The 14,133-nt window shown below is 36.3% G+C and overlaps 1 protein-coding gene across 2 annotated transcripts; it reads left to right on the forward strand.

The window, feature by feature from the left end:
* LOC108329544 (peptidyl serine alpha-galactosyltransferase) lies at positions 1-8,021 on the forward strand. Of its 2 annotated transcripts, none has more exons than XM_017563801.2 (8): positions 1-420; positions 1,122-1,292; positions 1,695-1,938; positions 2,053-2,253; positions 2,484-2,959; positions 6,507-6,671; positions 6,833-7,076; positions 7,361-8,021. In XM_017563801.2, the coding sequence occupies exons 1-8, from the start codon at positions 116-118 to the stop codon at positions 7,958-7,960; spliced, it is 2,406 nt and encodes an 801-aa protein (XP_017419290.1). In that variant the 5' UTR covers positions 1-115; the 3' UTR covers positions 7,961-8,021. The 2 variants fall into 2 exon arrangements, with proteins under 2 accessions (XP_017419290.1, XP_052729477.1); XM_052873517.1 differs by having other exon boundaries at positions 286-420; positions 1,217-1,292.
* Positions 8,022-14,133: the final 6,112 nt, after the last annotated feature.

A 14,133-nucleotide genomic window follows, 5' to 3' on the forward strand; every position in this document is an offset into this window, starting at 1 on the left:
GACTTTGCATTCTCACTGGCTCGCTTCGGTTTGGCAATTAAAGTAATGGAATTCAGACCTTGTTCCCAAAATTAGACAAAACCCACTTCACATCTCACTTTTTCCCTGATCCACAATGGAGAAATTTTCAATTTGGTTTTCATTGGTGATTCTGGGACTGACCATTTGTAGTATGGAGAGAGTGGAACCAGCTCAGAAAGCTCCTTGGAGGATTCAGACTCTATTCTCTGTGGAGTGTAATAACTACTTTGACTGGCAAACTGTTGGACTCATGCACAGTTTTAGAAAGGCGAAGCAACCGGGTCACATCACGCGTCTTCTCAGTTGCACTGAGGAGCAGAAAAAAACTTACAGAGGGATGCATTTAGCTCCTACATTTGAGGTTCCCTCGATGAACTATCACCCCACAACTGGTGACTGGTAAAGTATAATCACTGTTAGCAAGAAGTTGAATCAGCTTCAGGAGTCTAATTTGGGGATAAAAAAGAGTATATTGGTTTTATGTGTTGTAGTTTTATTGAGAACTGATCTGCTATCATTGACACTGGTTCTGATTTACTATGCTTGCTACTGCCACTCTGGTAGTACAGTTTTTCAAAATGCATGATTTGTTGCTGTGTGATTGTGTTGACGTTAATCATTGCAAAATTTTGTGCATTTCTGTGCTAGCTAATTTATTCCCGCGAATGTATATATCTTAATTTGTATTTGCATCAATAGGTTATCAAAACTTATGTGCTTTGGTTTGTATGAGTGTCTTTTACTTAAGTGATCTCTTTTGAAGTAGACAAGATGTCTTTTATTAAAGCATGTTGTCCAAGGATATACTATTTTAATTGTGAGTGAAGACCTTTTTCCTATTTGACTTCTGTTCCTCTGAAATTAATGCTGGGTGTTAGTTAAATTTTAAGCTGCTTCTGCCTCTATTTTTTTTTTCACAGTCAGTGTGAGTACTTTTGTATTGTGTAAATGGTTGATCCCTACCATTCCCATGTTTACAGGGATGTGAATTTTAGTTTTTGGCCAAATAAGACACATAAATACCATATTGCAGAAGTAAATTAGTGACATCCCTTTCCTATAATAGGGTGCATGAGATATAAATTTTGTCTACTATGCAGGTACCCTGCATTAAACAGACCTGCTGGGGTTTTACATTGGCTCAAATACAGTAAAGATGCAGAGAATATTGACTGGGTTATTATCCTTGATGCAGACATGATAATCCGAGGCCGAATTGTACCATGGAAACTTGCTGCAGAGAAAGGAAGACCTGTTGCAGCATCTTATGGGTATTCACTAATATCTTAAATGCTTATTAGTAATTTTTTTAGTGATATAGTGTTAATAGCTAGATATTCAGACAATGGAAGGATGTAATTGGGCTAGTTTAGCTTCATTTATGGCAAAGAGCAGATTATAAGAATATTAAAGTTTTAAAGACCTGGGATGTTTTCATTTGACATATTTTTTGCGATGAGAGAGGGATTTAAAGTTTCTAATGGTATAGTTGAAAATATAAACTTCCCTAAAATCCAAGCAAGAAAGACTTAGTATCTTGACTTTGAATCAAGTTATGAAACTTGTTTGAATTTCTTGAAAACAGTACAGATATCTTGTATTTTTTATTCATTGTTTAAATCTCTGAATCACCATGAAAACATGCCATAAACAAAGTAAAATTCCTTCTCCAGGTATTTAAGAGGTTGTTACAATATATTGGCTCAACTGCACACAAAACACCCAGAACTTTGTGACAGAGTAGGTGGACTTTTGGCAATGCATATAGACGACCTGCGATCTTTGGCACCTATCTGGCTTTCAAAAACAGAGGAAGTACGGCAAGATAGGGCTCACTGGCGAGTAAACATAACGGGTGACATATACGAGAAAGGATGGATTAGTGAGATGTATGGATACTCTTTTGGTGCAGCAGAAGTGAGTTGACCCTTTAAAATGATTTTTGTATTTAAAATATTTAAATTTCACAATTTGTTTTGCTTTTATCCTTCTTTCACTCTTTCCATTTGGCTTTTCTTATGCTGCTCATAGGTTGGGCTCCATCACAAGATCAATGATAACTTGATGATCTACCCAGGTTACGCACCCCGGGAGGGAGTTGAGCCAATTCTTCTCCATTATGGGCTGCCATTTAGGGTAGGAAATTGGTCATTTAGTAAGGCTGACCATGATAAGGATGAGATTGTTTATAGCTGTGACCAGCTCTTTCCTCAACCTCCTTATCCCAGGGAGGTATGTATACCAACATATTAATAGGAGGATACTTTTGTCTTTTAGAAAACAGCTTCATATTCCAGTGACATACTTGTCTCAGTCTTGTAGAGAAGCATATATATTCCCTTTGATGTGTATATATGAGACTCAGTATTTTAAGCCTAATGTTTAAGTCATTATACTGAATGCATCCATACATCAGTTTTTACTTTTCATGTTTTAATGAAGCTTGAAATTTCTTATTGCAGGTAATGCAGTTGGAAATAGATCCTAATCTACGGAGAGGACTATTTTTAAGTATAGAGTGCATCAACATTCTAAATGAAGCTCTTCTGATACATCATGCTGCTAACGGCTGCCCTAAACCAGCATGGTCTAAATATCTGAACTTTTTAAAAAGCAGAGCCTTTGCTGAACTAACTAAACCAAAAATTGTAACTCCTGCTACTCTACAATTGATGGAGGATACAGTACAAAAACATATTGATCATGATGATACCCGGCCATATCCTAAAATCCATACTGTTTTTTCCACTGAATGCACACCATATTTTGACTGGCAGACTGTAGGGCTTATGCATAGCTTCCGTTTAAGTGGACAGCCAGGAAATATATCTAGACTTCTCAGCTGCTCTGATGCAGACTTAAAGCTATATAAAGGCCATAACTTGGCTCCCACCCATTATGTCCCTTCTATGAGTCAGCATCCATTAACAGGCGATTGGTAATTCTGTGTATTTCAATTGTCTTATGTTTGTCTTCGTAGTTACTTTCTATTTCTGCACATACAGTTGGGAAATAGGAATCAATCAAAAACAGGGGTTATAACATGAAATGTGCAAAAGACACATTTTGCAGCTTCTTTTTGTTTTTTCAGAAGATTTTAAAAGTAATGTAGCTAAAAGCGTTTCATCTTGATGAACTTCTCCTGATGATAAAATTATGATTTTATCTGAATCTATATTTGCTATGGTCAAACTTGTTATCTGCCTTGGTTGATTTTTTCATTTTCAATTTCTATTTTTTCCTGATTTTTGTTTCTAGTGAAAACAGTGCGCTTGCTAACATGGGGACTAGATGATGAGTAACAGATCTATCTTCTCAACTTTATTTGATTATTAAAACAAGTGAAACCTTCTAGACCCAAGCTAGATGTGACTGTTATTAGTTATGTATTGGGCTAACTTCTGATCTTCCAAACATATTGTTCTTAAGGGGGTCTTGAACGTGGTCCTTTGGGAGGTGGTGTGATCCAAATGGCCTTATGTTCCTGGCATAGACTCCTAAAGTTTGAAACATAAGGAAAGATCCATCTATAAAAAAATTCTCTGACACTCAAGTCAGTAAAAGAGTTTGGATCTTTATGAATAAAAGAGAGAGTATGAGAGAGTGTCTATGAGATTGAGTGAGTATTCCTTTGGGAATACCAGTTGTATTTATAAGATTAACATGAGTTGTGGACCTATGTTGTATTACAAAAATAATACTTACCTTAGATAGATAATAATAACGAAGTGATACTTTATCATGAATAATAACCATAATATCAAACTGACGAGATTGACGTTAATATGTGAATATTCTCCCAATAGATGTAATTTGGGCTGTTCCAAGTCAAAGAAGCTTAATGAGCTTTGTTGGATCGCACTCTTTAGTATATCTATTGGGTCGGGTAGGTAACACATATGGTTCTTGGTTTTGGCCATCTATGTTCGGTGGGACTACCATCAAACTTCATTTATTTATTTATTTTATATGCAACGCTGCTCATTGTGGCAGGCCTCCAATAAGGGGTGTCTAGATCTGTGTGGAACAATGTACAACAATTAGAGCGTAGGGAATTAGAGATTTAATATGTAGCAAGGAAATAACAATTATGGTAGGAAATTTTTAGGAGGTCCTTGAGTGAAGATAGTAGATATAAGACTGTCAGGAAGACTGTTAATGCATAGATGACCTGATACATGTATAGACAACTTATTTGCATAGTTTGTGTATCCTTTATCAATCAATTCAATCTTGATTATGACAGTTCATGGCTTTGATGATGGTAACAAATAATAGTAAGTTTTGGTTGATATAATCAAAGTTACTTAGTGTGTATCCGGAAAAACAAGATGAACACAATAAAGATTAAAGTCTATATGAAGCACAAAGTGGTAGACACTACACAAAGTCTAGACAGTGTTATAGATTTCTTATCCAGAACTCACACTAGAACACACCAAATAGACACAGAAAACACTAAAACAACCTTGTATTATTATTCTTGAAAACAAAGAATACAAAAAAATACAAGTCGAACACTTCCAAGGGAGCCCTCTCCCTTCACACAGGAATACTCTGGTCGTGTCACTAAGGTACAACAAAAACAACATGTCTGCCCCCACACATCCCGTTCCCCTTTTAAAGCTACCCCTACTCGGAATAGACAACCAACCTGGCTCCTAATGGTTCCTAACAAACCCCCAAACTATTATGTTTTATTTCTAGTGAGAGTTTCCTTGTAATCATTTTCATACAAGTTCTGTGACGTTGTGTTTTATCTCAACAAAAGATAAAGTAATGTGAACCTTAGGATTTTGGAAGGATTTTGATCAACTCAAGAAGGTGTGGAGAACTCAACCCTTGGAAAGCGAAAGAACAATGGAAAAATCATGAGGCTCATGGGTGCAAGAAGATTTGTCACTTGAGAAAGATTCACAAGATATTTCTCAAGATAAGAACCAAGGTTCGAAGTGAACTCACATAGAGAACTCCATTCGATTTGATTTTACAAGGAGAGGCCTTCCTTTTATAGAGATAAGGATCAGCCTAGGGGGAAGAAGAGACAACTTGAGACACTTAAGAACACATAATCTAGAGTTAACATGCTTAATCTCTTTAGTTAACTCCTAATCTAGTTTAACAAGGTAGTTTCTTGAAATTAGGAATGACTCATGACGAATGCCTCAAGAGTCACACAAAAGGCGCCAATCTGCTCTTCAAAAGGCACAAGTTGGCTTTTAAAATTGTGAAGGGTCAAGTAAAGAAGTTATAACCAATCATGTGAACTTGAAAGTGACACTGTGTTGGTAAAAAGCTCTCCAAAAGACACTCCAATCTTTCAAATTCGGCCAAGCTTCCTAGAATCTCCTTGGATTATAGAATAATCCAAGAAAATCATGGAATATTCTATAATCTAGGAAATCTATAAATTTACACGTCTTTTGTTAGGGATGGAGAGTTTACGAGTGAAGGAATAAAACATTAAATGCCCAACTGCCTTAACTGCCTTAACTGCCTTAGCAGTTAGGAAGAGCGGGGTTATTGGTTGTATAAATAGCAAATAATCAATTGTAGTGGGGGGTGGATTGTTTGATTGTAGTCTAACAGGGTTTGTCATCTTGAGGAGGGAGGTTAGGCTCTCTAGAGGGAGGTTATGCTCCCAAACCCAGTCCTTGTAAAGAGATTCGTTTACGGTGAATAATAGCAAAACTCATTCTTTCATTTCTGTTTCTATCTTTTGAGTGTTTTCTTGTTAGGTTCCAAACCCAGGATCCTAACATCTTTTTATTTCTTCTTCTTTATTTATCTTTGTCATGTTTCTTGTCTTTATTCCTTTATGCTTATCTTCTATGTTCATCAAGTTCTTCTTCATCCTTATTTACATCACAAAGAGATAGCCAAGAGTGACTTTGTATACTCGGGGATAACAAGGAGTGACTTTGTGTACTGTGAGCCAGAAGTGGTGATGTATAATAGTTTGATTAGTGAAACTCTTTTACCTTTGTAAAGGTGATTACAATATAGCTTAGGTTGAGGTGAACCCGTATAAGAACTAAAAGAGCTATATTTATGTGTTTATTGCTCGTGACTAACTCTTGGTTGTCTTAACAAACATCTTACAAAAATATTGTGAACTATACCAATTGATGACCCCCATTGGGCGTCTAATTAACTTATTAGGAAAAGTTTTCTAAACTGTTTTACAAGTTCTATTCAACCTCACCTTTTATAACTAACCTGTTATTCAGAGGCCAGGTATCTTAGATTTGTGCGAGGAATGTGGTTCTACTCTGTACGTCTTGGAATTATAATTGCTTATTTGTCTCTCATTTGAGTCAATCTATTAATCATCTGTCTTTCGTTTGATGTTGCCAACTGAAATAGTATATCCTGCTCCACTGCACTAAATCCACAATTATCGAGATCCTATCTCTTTTGGATATTTATTTAGACAAATTATTTAGACTTTAGGAAAAGAAATGAATTTATCCGATTTATATCAGGTATCCAGCCATTAACAAACCAGCTGCAGTTCTCCACTGGCTCAATCATGCAAATATTGAAGCTGAATTCATAGTGATTCTAGACGCTGATATGATTATGAGAGGCCCCATTACGCCATGGGAATTCAAAGCTGCACGCGGAAAACCTGTTTCAACTCCCTACGAGTAAGCTTGTGAATTCAATTTATCATTGTAAAACCTATTATTAGAATTGTTGGCATCAATGTATTGTTGTGGATGCTGTTGTTTTTCTAGGTTTTGTCTCGTCCTTTCATTTGAAGTATGATGATTCATTTGTTGTTTATATTTTATTCTTTACATGCTAGCTACCTTATTGCCTGTGACAATGAGCTTGCAAAGTTGCATACAAGCCATCCCGAGGCTTGTGACAAGGTTGGTGGTGTAATCATCATGCATATAGATGACTTGCGAAAATTTGCTTTACTTTGGCTGCATAAAACTGAGGAGGTTCGGGCTGATAGAGCTCACTATGCCAGAAATATAACAGGAGACATATATGAATCTGGTTGGATCAGCGAGATGTACGGTTACTCATTCGGTGCAGCAGAGGTATATTGTTTTTAAATTTTCACAATTCATACTCAGCATAGCTGTTCATAGAAGCACAAGCACGGGGGCCAACAAAAAAAAAATCAAAATGCTGTATTGAAATTTTATATGATATAATTTGCACATGGTTTCCTTTCTGAACTTTTCATGCTTTATGAGTGTTCACATAATTATGCTGCATACCTTACTGTAGGTTGAAATGATCTTCGAATTTCTTCCCCCATCATACCCTCATTAAATTATGAACAGGTTTCACTGTATAACCTGTAATGCTGTTGATGCAGTTGAAATTGAGGCATACTACAAACAGAGAGATTATGATATACCCAGGATATGTTCCTGAACCAGGAATCAAATATAGAGTTTTTCACTATGGTTTAGAATTCAAAGTTGGGAATTGGAGTTTTGACAAGGCAGACTGGCGAGAAGTCGACATGGTTACCCGATGCTGGGCCAAGTTTCCAGAGCCACCAGACCCATCAACACTTGATCACAATGATGAGGAAAATTTACAGCGAGATTTTCTCAGTATAGAATGTGTGAAGACACTAAATGAAGCATTGCGCTTGCATCATGAAAAAATGAACTGCCACAAAGATGGTTCCATATCCGAATTAAAAGAGGAAAGAGAAATCTCTAGGAAATTAGGCAATTTCAGTGAAAATTTTGACTCAAAGGAAAATCTTAAGTCAAGAAATTATTCTGAGGAAATTGTTAGTGTTAAAGATGGGACAGGGATACCTAGTTCCTTCAGGGTCTGGGTGTTATTTTTATGTGGATTTTCTGTATTTGGCTTCTTGATCATAGTTTTTTTGGTGCATTCTGGTCATAAAAGAAAAGGAATGAAAATGAAACACCATAGAACCAGGAGAAGAAACTTGTAAACAAAATAGATGGGTACATGACTTGAGCCGCCATGCCTCTTTAATAATTTTGCTTCTCTTATTCTTATGGCGTAAAGCATGCAGGTAAAGAATTTAAGACTATCGTGCAGTGAAGTGATCATAAATTGAAGGGTAAAAGTTATATTTCTCTGGAGATTTTGGTTTCATTCCCATAGAGGATGATAATATGAACGTTCAAGGACCTCTCATTTGGACAGGTTTGAGAGTGCTTGTACTATTTGTACCCAAAATTCATGAAAAGATTAGCAACATGGAATGAGTGAATCAAATCCTGCACCTTCGATGTTCAAACAGGTTGGTGTTGGACTGTGATTGTCCTACTGAGTAGCTGATTAAAAGTAGTGTATGATTCACTCACTGCAAAGGCATTTGATTGTGAATTGTGACAGTCTTTTTAATCATTGTTGTAACATTTTATCCCTCACAACAATACTTGTAAGGGATTTGTAAAATAGTGTTGTATGTCTGCATCGGCCATCAGTGCTAACGAAAGTTATAAATTCATATTGTGTGCCACCAAAAGAAATTAACATTTGGATTAAGTATTTTGTCTACACAATGTCTCACCTACTCTTTAAAGTTTTGTTGGTTGGGATTAGGGAGAGAATGGGAAGGGCGAATGGATTTGAATTTAGGAAAAATTAATGAAAGGGAGTGGAAAGCTTATAATCGATTCGATTGATATGATACAATAAAAATTTAATTGAGTAATATAATGAATTATTAAAATCTTTTGGTTTACTAAAATCTCTTGGTTGTAATTTAGCAAAAATAAGTATGAATTAAATTTGAAAAATATGAAATTATGAAATAATTATTTTAAAAATACAAAATAATATTGAATAATTATTTAAGAGACCTTGCAATAATTTGTTATTTGTTTCATTTTTGTATTATAGAAAGTTTAGAAACAAAAATAAAGAGCAGGTTTAGAAAATCATCCCTAAGCTGAAAAAATAGGATAAAGATTAGAGAAAGTTATACTTTTGGATTGTACTGGAAAAAAAAAACGAATAAGCAGAAGTCATCAAGAACCGAGAAAAAAAATCAATTAATTTGGACATATTTCAAAGATCAAGCATAATTGATAACAATTATCACTATTATTTATGCAATAACTAAGTAATATAATTTAACTGTTTTAAAAGAAATGGATTTTTAAGTAATAACCGATATTCATATTTCTAGATTATCCTAAATATGACATTGAGAGTTAAAATAAATGTATTAAATAACAGAATACAATATTGCCTAAAATTATTGGGAACAATAAAATAAGGCCATGGATAATTGTTCCTTTTTCCTGGGTTGGAGCCGATTTCTTTTCGGGCGTTGCTCCCTACATTACTACGTTATGCTCCCAGCACCTCTCCATTTCTATTTTACTTTCACTAGAACTAGGATTAATATTTTTAAACTTTTATCCATTCCATTATTAACCTAATAATAATCTCTCTATATAAACGACAACCACACAAAATCTTCTTCCTTTTTATTGCTTGTTTCACTGTTTCATTGTATTGTGAGAGCGTTGTGGTTGTGGTTTGTGCTGTGAGTGTAGTGGTGGTGTGAGTGTGTTTTGTGGTGGTGGTGCAAGGAACTCATCCAGCGGTGTGGTGGTGGTGTCAGAGGTTGGTGGTGATACTTGAAGGTGCAGTGGAAAAAGTCGTCAAGGTACAATAAAGAGCTTCTTCGTCAAGGTACATAATAAATCATAAAGAAGTATTAACCTTAAACGGATGTAAGTATCTGTCAACAGATGTCAACATCCGTTAAAGGTAAAACGGATGTCGACATCCGTTGAAGGTAAAACAGATGTCGACATCCGTTTTACCTTTGTTGACATCCGTTACGGATACTCACATCCGTTTAAGGTTAATGTATTTTTTGCTATTGGTACGAGACCAATCGAGCTGAGAGGGAGGTTTCCGAGGAAATGGCTTCTGTTCAAGAGAGTATGGCAAGTCCGCACATGCTAGTGCTCGTTAGAGTGGTTGCCGGCGAGAAAGCGGAGCAGCAAGCGACACTACAGGAACTCAAGGAAGCGCTTAAGAAGGTTTTTGAGAAAGGCGACGCGAGCGCGTCGACAATAAGGAAGGTGGTGGAGATCTTAAGCTCGCCGCAGATAGTGCAGTTACTGGCGGCAACGATGCACTTTAAGATACGCGTAAGGAAGAATGGTTTGCACCTAGACAAGGTTGGACCGTCACGTTGACATGTCTCTGTCAGCATGTATTCATCAAAAATCTATACTGGACCACACACCATGCTTGACGAACGCGTCCTATTTCCTATTCGCGCATTTTTTTACTCCTATTCGTTCTATTTCCTATTCGTAAGAAACAAATGAAGGAAAAAGAAAGAAAAGCAAAAACAATGGAGGAAGGGAAGTGAAACGGAGAAGAGAGATCCGTGAGATTGGTGGTGCAGGGGAAGTGAAACAGAAATAGGAAAGAGAGATCCGTGAGATTTGGGTGCTACTGCGAAGAGTAAAGTAGGAGAAGTATGGTTTCAAATAAATTAAAATATGGTAAAAGTAAAAAAAAAATTAACCTAAGAATAAAATTGGAATTAAAAAAATTTGGAGAGGTGTAGGAAGCATGGCGTGGTGGTGGAGGGAGCAACGACCTTTCTTTTCAAATTGAGGGATATTATGCTTCTGCTATTGCTTCTTGCACTCCTATACTAACATAAAAGGATTAAAATATCCTTTCCCATTGTAACACATTACCGGTTGTCACTGTTGTTGTCGTGACTTCCATTATCGCCACTACTGCAGACAAAGAATCAAGTAAGAATTTGAGGGAGAAGAAGAAAGGAAACGTAGAAAAAAGAAATTTGTTCCTGAAAGCTCTTTCTAAAATATATTTCATATGTGGTTGTTTCAAAAAACATGTTCCGGAAGGCATTATATCTATTTCAGAAATTTTATTGATTTAAAGTTTTCAAATTGTTGTGATGAGCTTGTAGCTTCTGTTGGTGCTAGGTACGCAACTACTCCAAGCAAGCTTCCAATTCTTGACCTAACTACTGCTTCATCTCCTGCAAACTTGTGATTATTTGTTGGAGATTTTCCTTGTTTTTATTGAGGATTGTCTCCATGTGAGTTTTGATTGCATTAACTGCTTGTTGATCCATATTCGGTACATACGAACTGGATGTTGAATGCCTACGTTTGGTCGTGTCTTAATACCATGCACTTGTGTATTATGGGGGAAGAGCCAAATGTTTTAAGCGAAATTTCGCAAAGCGATTTCTTTTTTGATGTGTGTCCAAACTTCGAATCACCACAAAAAGAAAAATTCACTTGCATAGACTCCAATATCCAAGCCATTGATTTTTTTTTTTGAGTGAGTATCTAAATAAAAGTTGTAGTGTACCCGGTAGCCACTAAAAGAGGCATGGCCTAACGGGGAGTTGGACCGATCGACAAGGACGGAGGAGTCAGGCATGAGGCAGTTGGGCATGAGGCAGTTGGGCATGATGCAGTTGGGCATGATGCAGTTGGCTGATTGCTGATATGCATTAAAGGCCAATTAATGCTATCAGGAACATAACGTATGGCTTTAATGACCAAATAACAAGCAATAGGAAATAAAATATACGACATTGATATGGTATTGATTAGCAGTTAATGGTTATTATTAAGAATCAAGTCTATAAATATGAGATTAAAGTCCAAGTAATGACACTTTTAAAATAATAATCACCTTGATCTCCTTGAAACTAATATGACTTGAGCGTCAGAGTGTTTCTTACAGGTCACAACCGATCAGTATCGTGGACGTCGTAGGAAGTCGCATCGGCAGAGTCAGGAAGAAGGAGGAACGACAGTCTCGGACCCAGTAACCAAAATAAAAGTGATTATGATAGATCATATTCTCTTTATTTATAGTCTTTTTAGAGTAAGGAACCAACAAGTTAATAGATTCAATAAATGTGTTATGTATGTAACATATAATATCAAATAATACCAAATATCTATCTAAACATTTTTTTTTGTCTTATTTTAAAAAGATTAATATTTTATATGAATCTCATATTCATATTCTATTTGGATATTTTGTGCCTAACAATAATAATGCAATTTGGATTGGATAGTATAATATATAATCTGAAATAACTTTTACAGAGGATAAAATGATTTTTTTTACGAACGTAAAATCAAGGAGTGCAAAAAGTAAAAACTTCACTGTATGAATGAATACTTTAAAAAAAATCACTTTAATCTCCACCCTCAATTCTTCACTTAGAGTAGAACTACGAATCCAAACATGGTAAAGGAGTGTAGTCATTTTTAAAAATGGATTAATTAAATAATGATTAACAATGAACAAATTACATCTATGTATCATCAAGCATATGTAGGATGTAGTGTGTTATATTTTTTATGAGTTGTAGCTATAGTCGTAACTAGTTATGTACATAGGTGTTTAGTACAATCCCTTAATCTTCCATGTATTATTGTATCAATTCTTTATTATAAATAGAAAATTGTGAGAGGGATCTTAATACAACCCTCTAGAAATATATTTTATCTATTCTAATATCAAATTGGTATCAAAGTGGGTCGATCCCGCTTTGGTTTCTATCTCGTCTTTTCCACCGACATTAGTTATTGTTGTCCACATCTGTCTGGTGTTGTTTGCCACTGTTCGTGATTGTCCAGTCCCTATTTGCAACTTTCCATTGTCGTTTGAAGCTATTCAACAATATCAGCCACCGTTCTTTACCATTTCATCGCTATCCGCCATTTTCTGCCTTTGTCCACTGCCATCCACCAGATCTAGATCGTCTCTCCAAGCAACGACCAGCCCCGCAAGTGTCGACAGCTGGTTCTTTGCCACGAGCCACCACGAGCCACCACGAGCTCCATCTTTGTTTGATGCACCCAAGCGCGTATTGTTCGCGTGCTGCCTTTTGCTCGTTGAAACGTCACCGCACCACCTCCATAACTGTCACCGGATCCTCCTCTCTCTGTTCTGACCCTCAAAACTTTATTTCGATAAAGTCTAGAAGCTACCCTTGTGGGAAGTTACCTAAGGTGTTCTGTTTTTTTGGCTGGTACTTTATCGCTTGATTAGAAATGGAGTTTGGGAAGTGTCATTTCATTCTTTGGAAGTCCCTCAATTACTTTCGAGAAGCTAAATGGAAAAAATGCTTTATCTTGGTCTGCTGTTGTAAAAAATGTAGTTTATTGGCCAAGGACATTATAATCACCTTGAGCAAGATTGTAGCCATGTACGTGCTGAAAAAGCTGATAAATGGAAACAAGTAGATTTCCAGTTGTATGCCTTGTTATGGAAATTAGTGGAACCAAAACTTGTTAGGTCTCTTAGAGCTTTCAAAACTTGTCACTCGTTTTGGAAGAAAGTTCAAAGCATCTACGCCAACAATATTCAACATTTCTATGACACGACAAACAAGCTTGCATTTCTTAAAAATGGAAAACCATGATACGATGTCCTTCATGATTGAAGCCCAATCTATTGCAGAAGAATTGAGCATGTTTTTGGTAGTGGACTCTTTGGAAGATATTAAGAAGAAACTAGACAAATATTGTTTGGTGTTGATTGTTTGTGCTCTACATCTAGACTTTGATCATATTAGAGATCAACTTCTTACCAGTCATGAAGTCCCTTCCATGGAAACCTTGACCATATGCCTTCTTTGTATCCTGGTGTCCCAAACTCAGGAAGCTCATGAAATAGTGGAACCATCTGTCATGGTTGCCACACGAGGAAGAGGAAGACATGGCAGTAGAGGAGGAGGACGAGGAGGTCGAGGATGTCCTTAATGCACATACTGTAAAAGGATGGGTCACACTTAAGAGAATTATTAGTCCTTGCATGACTTTCCTTCCAAAACCGCCAATATCTCAAAGGCTGAAACTGCCAATTCAAAGTTCACTAAGGATGAATATCAAAAGCATCTACAGTTAAAGTCTAACAACATGGCACATCAATCTCAATCTCCTACTACATTAACAACCTACATTTCTCAATCTATGGAAGGTCAAAATTCATGGCTAATTGACTTAGTTAGATGCTTCTGATCAATACCTCTTTATTCTCAACCATTTCCTTTCAAGAAAAACCTTATTTCATAACCCTTTCAAATGGCTCTAAAACTTCCTCAAAGGGAGTCATGTT

The sequence above is a fragment of the Vigna angularis genome, chromosome 2, assembly GCF_016808095.1.
Source record: "Vigna angularis cultivar LongXiaoDou No.4 chromosome 2, ASM1680809v1, whole genome shotgun sequence".
In the NCBI taxonomy this organism is placed as follows: domain Eukaryota; kingdom Viridiplantae; phylum Streptophyta; class Magnoliopsida; order Fabales; family Fabaceae; genus Vigna; species Vigna angularis.